The 7,338-nt window shown below is 37.7% G+C and overlaps 1 protein-coding gene across 1 annotated transcript in view; it reads right to left on the bottom strand.

The window, feature by feature from the left end:
• Positions 1-2,268: 2,268 nt before the first annotated feature.
• Positions 2,269-7,338, bottom strand: part of LOC104270149 (vacuolar protein sorting-associated protein 13B-like) — a gene marked incomplete at both ends in the record, with an annotated part of 38,781 nt that continues 33,711 nt past the window's right edge. The window contains one exon of the mRNA XM_009864418.1: positions 2,269-2,453. Within this exon, the coding sequence (XP_009862720.1) occupies positions 2,269-2,453 (185 nt within the window). The remainder of the gene's footprint in view (positions 2,454-7,338) is intronic.

The following is a 7,338-nucleotide window of genomic DNA, read 5'->3' as shown; positions in this document are numbered from 1 at the left end:
TTTGGCTTTCCTAAATTTACTGCTTTTCTACTTTAACTTTTTCTACTTGCTTCTTCCTTGATTTGCCTTCCCCTGCAGCTCTTTTCCTTTTTACTAGCTGATCCTCTCTCTCCCTTTTTCTTTCCACTTTTATTTTCTTTTTCCCACCCTAATTCATCTGTTCTTCTCTCTCTCCACGGTATCTTAGCCCATATTGGAAGCACAGTTTCAGTGATGCGGTTCTAGAACTGGAAGAGATGGCTGTGTTGGAAAAAGCATCAAACTAGAGACCATAATTCCCACTAAAAAAAAATTATGCTGAGAGGATACAAAAGCCTTGTGGTACCACTTTTGAGTTCAGATAATACTGAATCATTATGGAGACACTTTGCTCACTCAAAAAAGCACCTAGCACAAAGCCTTAATAAAGACATAAGGAGTTCAGCAACAGCATTTTCAGTCCAATAACTCTCTTCAATCACCACACAAAAAGTGGTAATGCAGACATAGGCAGCTGAGGAAGTCTGAAAATGTCAAAGTAGAAAATATTTTGGGTGACAGTACACAGTTTATGATTCTTGTTTACAGCAGAATAAAAGCAATGAACTTCAAGACAGGACAAGGAGAAGGACGGACGGGGAGAAGGAAAATAGAAACGCCAAGAAAGCTGAAAACCCAAGCTTCCTGTAAAGTTACAGTCAGGTGTGTGTGGTTTTTTAGAAGCTTGCACACATACATGTTACTTGTAAAGTACATGGAAGCTGACATTAACTACAAGGATGATTTTCAATAAGGCACGATACTAAATTTTATACAAAGGTATTCCAACAACAGGTAGTAGACTTAGAAATCAACCAAGCCAAAAATTAGGACAAAAGGGTAGACTGCAGTCATTTCATGGACTTGAACACAACACAGTCCACATCTAGCTAATGTGAACTACAACTAAAGAAGTATAAAATTTACCAGGTCAAGTGTTAAGTCACAAACAGGAGATCAAAACAAGTGTTCTGTACCATTCATTTACATTACTATAAGTACTTAAAATGAGTCCTTTAGATTTCTATTATGTGGACACTTTGTTAGCACGGCTGTATCACAGTTCATTGAACTGAAGGACTGGAAGATGTTACATGCTGGAACAGGTTATTTTGGAACTGTGCAAGCCCTATGACCCTGTGAAATGATCAAGTGACTGTATTTTCACATTTCTCTAGGTGTGAATTGTAAAGCTGCTACCTTCAGAAGTAAGAATACTTGAAAATAAAACCACACAATGTCATCCTTGGGTGAACCACACAGAATCAAGGAATAAAGAGAATCAGCAGATTTGGGGATAGAAAGAAAAACTAAGCTCTTGAAGTTATTTCAAGGGTTACACATCCAAAAATACAACAGCTCTTCAGCATCTTCAGATCAATACAGGACTGAAAAAGGAAAACAAGACTGAGAAAAACAGGACTGAAAGACTTCCAGTGGTAGTTTAATCTTCGATTTTGCTTCGAGTCATGATTTACTACATATGAATCACTCTTCTAACATATTCTCAAGCCTGGTAACAATGGGAGATTCCAAAAAATCTCAATTCTTGTTGCTATGTTACTTACAACAGATAAACAATAATGGGTCTAAACAATAGTGGGTCTGAATAATTCTAGCCTGCATAGAAATACAACGAAAAAAATATTTTCTTCTTCTGAATAACCTTTATGCATTTGAAGATTGCAGATGCCTCCCATAAACTCATCAAAATCCCCAGTTTAGTCCAAAAATCTGTGAGTGTTTTATAGAACATAACTAACTTCATTATTTATATCATCATCACTGTAACTTGCATATCTTCAGCAGTTTCACAACAGCTCAGTAACACTTATTTATGAAACCAGACGAGAAACATCTGCGGCCCTTCAAAAAAAAATATCACTGTATGCCATTGATTAATAAAGCCCTTAATAATCCAGCTTCACCTCTGAATGATCTTAAGTTAAAACACTGCACCATATAAGGTAGCAAGGGTGGATGTTTCAAATGAAGGAAGCATGGAAAAATTATCCTGTATGGGAAAATTAAATGCATCCAGAAATTGGTGCCAAGGAGTGAAGCTTGGTGGCTTAGCTTACATCCTGGATTTTAAGCATAAGCTATAAATACCCATATACACACAAAAAATATTCTGTCTGTTAACTACTACAAGTAAAAATAAGGATTTAAAGGATACAGTTGTGCGCGCATTCACTAACAGCGCCCTGTACCATAATAAATACTTAAACAAGAATATCACATATTTACCTGAAGTTTGGAAAACCTCATTCAGTAAAGCTTCATTTACCACCACCGAACTGACATTTCCAGCAGGATGACACCAGCTCTGATAAATAGTCTGAAGCAGAAGGGTTTGAGCTCTAGTTGCTTGAAGTGTCAAATTAGGAAGCTCAAATATGCATTCTGTTAGTGGGACATGAGTTCGCTTGGTCCTGTTTAAAATATTGAGATGGGAAAAAAAAAAAATCATTACTTTGGTGCATAAAAAAAATAATTTTTAAACTTAGTCATGGAATAACAGACCATAAGCAGTTAATTTGTTATGTTGGAGCTGTGTGCCTGTTAAATTTCTTCTTGTAAGAGCTGATTCTACTTAAACTGAAATTCACCCTATATAAGGCTTCTCTTGCATCACTTAACTTTACATCTCCCTCCAAAACCTACCAGGAAAAATCATATATTTTTATCTAATTATCTCTTGGTTTTAAAATACATAACAAAAGCAACTCCAAGTGCTCTCACAAAAATAAGAGCTACTCAGAACTGCAGTTATTAAAAATACAAAAGAAATCTGTTCAAAACTTTAATTTTCCGAAAAATTTTCATTTAAAAGCTTACAGGAAATCACTAAATGAGATATGTGCAGTGGGTCAAAAAAAGAAACACACAAACAATAATATACACACAACAAAATACAGAGTCCCACATTCCATATTTTTCCTCATACATATACATATATTTGGCTGACATTGAGCTCTTTAAAGTGATTCTAATAATTTTTAATACCTTTTACCTTACCATTGAGAAGGAGGCATAGATAAGGACAGGCATTGGGAGGGTAGTGCGAGGTAAAGGACATTTCGTTTGGAAGTCAACTCTGTGACAATATAGTGCGCTATCAACAAGCAGGCTCTACCACAACTATAGTGAAGTCAGTAAGTCATTTTGTCTTCCTAATATACACATTATTACTAATAATTAAGCAACAGATTGATTTGCTACATTCAACAAAAACTGGAAAGGTTCTTTAATATTCCCATTTTGAAGCCTTTTCCTGCAACAGACGTAAAACATCATTATTCTTTCCCTCATCACCTCCTGTTCCATCGCTGAAATGTGCTTTTTTGTCCCACTTCACATTATTTTCTCTAATATCCCCAATCACTGATGCAGAGACTAGTTCATTTCCATTTTGAAAATTTCCTCTCTTAGAAGAATTTAGGTACAAGCCCAAAGCCACATGAAAATTAAGAATATTAGGTTAAGGTTAACGTTCCATTGGGAATCAGAATCAGAAGCTGCTCACATAATCCCTTAGCCTAGGAAAAAAGGCTCCTTTATCAAAATGTTCGAGGGATTGAAAATGTAAAGACTATTCCTTTGCGGACACTTAACGGCTCTTGAGATCAGCAAAATTGAAACCTTCCAAGTAACTGTTACAAGCAGTCACAACACATTGCATTTCCTATCTGGCTCCACAAGAAAACACTCACAGCCATATGAGCAAACATACAGGAGATCACACTAGCAGTAAAGACTCTGTAGGAGGCTCCATGAATTCAGAAATAGGTCATTCCTGATGCTCAAACTCTTTAAAATCTGTAGCAGCATGAAGTGACACAGTAGGAAGTAGACTTCCTTGCATATTCTGCACCTGATTGGGAGAGTGGCCCTTCACCTGGAAAACTGTGGCGAATGCAGCCCAGCATTTCTCAAAGCCATGATCATTATCATCTAGATGAAGAAGCAGAATAGCACAATATTCTGCTGCTAGCACTTTTGGCCCATAAGCTGCAGATAAGGCCTGCATGACAGATGAAACATAGTTTGGAAACAGGCATTCTGAACATCAGGAGACTTGTATCAACTACCATGTTGCGGCAGGGGTACACCCAAAGGTAAATGTGTCGTGGGTTAGGGCTAGGCCGGCCTCTAACACGGACAGACGCTCTCTAACCCCCTCTTCTGCGCCCCTAAATGGGAAGGAAAAGGGAATGAAGCAGAGAGACTTTCGGGTTAGAGAAGAAAACAAACTACTACAGCTTTAATGAAACAATAATAATAGAAAATAATAGTGGAATGATAAAAAGTAAAGAACTATATACAACTATAGATAATAGCCCGGTATCAAACCCGACTCCCTCCCCCAAATAGCAATCACCACTGATGCTGCAGAGCAGGAGGCACTGGGAAAAACCTAGGCTCAGCGGCGGCAGCGGGGAGATGGATACAGGGAGCTGGATTTGGGAACTCAGGATCCGGATCAAAAGCAGGAGGTCAGATGGAGTCCTCTCTGGACGCCGGCCATTGCAGGAGAGGGCAAAGAAGAAGGGAAACTCTCCTGATCACTCAATTTATACTAAATATGATGCATATGGGATGGAATACTCTCGTTGGTCACCTGTCCTGTCTATTACCCCCCGGACATGCAACCTTCTACTTCCTCGTGACCCCCCTCTACTACCCGGCACCCCCAGCGTGGCACACAAGAGCCAGCAGTGGCCTTGGTCACTGTAGGAATAAGTACAAGCAAGAGCCTGTCTGCATACCAGTCCCAGGCAGTGACTGTAAACATCAGGTGTTATCACTGCTAGGAGCAGGCACTGTCTACGAAAACATGCTGCTAACTTCAGAAAGTGCAGCCTTTTAGAAGAAACTAAAACTGAAAAGTAAAAATCACTAAATAGGACTGGGTTTTAGCTAAACCCAGGACAAAATGTCATCCCTCTAAATTTATACTTTCACATATAAGTATTCACCTCATGTCACAAACAGATCTCCTCCCTCAGTTCCTTGTCAATACTAGGAAACAGTTAATCAAACCATTTTCTCTGGAATTAATCTCATGAAGTGTTAGATACCTACAGTATAAATGGGCATATCCAAGATGGCTGTGTAGACCCTTTTAAGCTAAAAGAAAACAGAACTTATGTAAGTAACAGAGATCCATTCATTCTAGATCTGAGGATTAAATGAACTGTTTTACGCAGGTCACTTTCTGCCCTAAAAAGGGAGTTTACAATAATGAATTATCTCAGCTGTGGATGTCTACACCATAGATCATAGTTTGATAGGTCAAGCCCATCCACAAAAGCCGATTCCATTGCTCCTCACTAAAAATAAAAACAAGGGAATAAAAGAAAAACCTGATTCCTATGAAAGATTCTCAGAAAACGGATATAAATACAGAGAGAGGACAAAGAACAAACAAAAATAGATGTTGTAGCCTTCTGTAATAGTAATCAGTAGTCTTTAAACCAAGGTTTTTCTACCTCAAAGCTTGGCGTCAGGATTATCCGTCTCAAAAACGTTGAGGAGGGGGAGGAAAGCAGCAACAAGACTGCCCCTGAGCTGCAACTCATTTGAAGCTAATGACACAACCACACTGCCAACTTCAAATGCCATTTGCAGAAAAAACAGCCAGGACGAAAAAATTTCATGATTATACGGGAAAAAACTCAGCCTTGTGTCTCGTAGTAGAAACTTCCTTCAGAATGAAGGAAACTAACAGTCCTTGAAGTTTGGATCTATTGTATTTTGGATTGGTACAGCCTCTGTTGCTAGGAAAATCAAAACTCCTTAGAGGTCTTTTCAGAAGAAATCTTGTATTAGCCTTGTGCATTTGGTTTTTTTATAGCAACCACTGACATCAAACAGTGAGTTAGAACAAGAAAAATCACATTTGTCTGTTTGGGGGGAAGTAAGACCCTCCTACCTGTCCCTTCTGCTGACAGCCAAGTAAGGATCTTTCTAGAGCACAGGAGCAGACCATATGCCAACCTCACTGCTCTATTAACTGCAGCAGAGTGGGTCAGCAAAGGGGTACAAAATATCTGTACAAAGCTCCTGAAGCTCTTCCTGTCTCTCAGTTTGAAGTTCAAACAGATCACACACCTTTCCTGAAAGTGTTCTTCTCCCAAAAAGTACAAATACCACATGTGGTAATCTGACAAAAGAATGCATCCCAGCACATTTGAACTCTGTTGGTGCAAGAAAGTTATTTAAAAAAAAAAAAAAAACAAACAACAAACATTTCTGTCTACACTTCAAAACATAAGCTAGTTAGAAAATTAGAACTACTTTAAAGAGAGATAACAAAAAAGCTAAAAATAATGCCAGTATTAAGTTAGACAAATATGGAAAGATGCTGCCTCATTGAAAAAAAAAAATTATATATATTTAACTCAGATAGAGATCCAAAAGGAACTAACAGCCTGGAACATACCACAGAACGTGCAGGAGAATACACATGAAGATCACTCTCTCGTGGACACAATTAGATCACACATATCCCTCATTTCACCTCCTCAGATACATACATGTAACTATACGTATATCCATACAGTCACTAGAAGAAAAAGCTCTGGGTTCCACAAAAAGCGTCGGTGGAGACTGCAACACCGTCATCTTTTATAATGCTAGTTCCAAGTTAGAATTAGAATTTGCCCTTGTAGAATCTCCTAGAGTGTAATTCTAAGCTCTGCAATTTACCAATTTAAACAGAAAAGGGGTTCCTAAGTAAAGGTAATTCTGTACTTAGGAAAAATCACCCCTGGGAAACAAAATGCTATAGCCATAGTAAATAAATTATTTATTTTAAAACTCATGATTATACAGAAAGCACAAACAACTTAGTTTCATGTGGAATTGAAGTTGGAAAATGAGAAAGGCATGTTAGCAAAGCTTTTGCAGGTATTACATGGAAAGGAATGTAATGCACAGTGCTATGAATCAGAGTGTTTCCTAGTAGTCCTTTTATTCAAGCCAGGTATTGTGATCTTTTATTATTTATCTCACTGCAAAAGTGCACTGTAACATTCTTCCATTCTGTCCTCTTTCCACTTGTTATCCTTTCAGATAACTTATATTTTATACTTTCTATTTTGGAGTATCGTTTTGCTGGATTAAATCTAATTATTTCAGAAAAAAAGCATCTGAATATTACAGAAGATAGGTTCCCGAATGTAAAATTGAGAAGAAAGAAAGAAGGTAGAAAATTTTCAGCCAAATTTAAGATGAACACGACGGCAAGAACATCTAAAATTTATATAACACATTTGTATTAACAAATTAATGTATTTTAGGGTGGTCTGTGAA

Source organism: Apaloderma vittatum, unplaced genomic scaffold, assembly GCF_000703405.1.
Source record: "Apaloderma vittatum isolate BGI_N311 unplaced genomic scaffold, ASM70340v1 scaffold5202, whole genome shotgun sequence".
In the NCBI taxonomy this organism is placed as follows: Eukaryota; Metazoa; Chordata; class Aves; order Trogoniformes; family Trogonidae; genus Apaloderma; species Apaloderma vittatum.
This window is presented reverse-complemented; position numbering and strand designations above follow the sequence as displayed.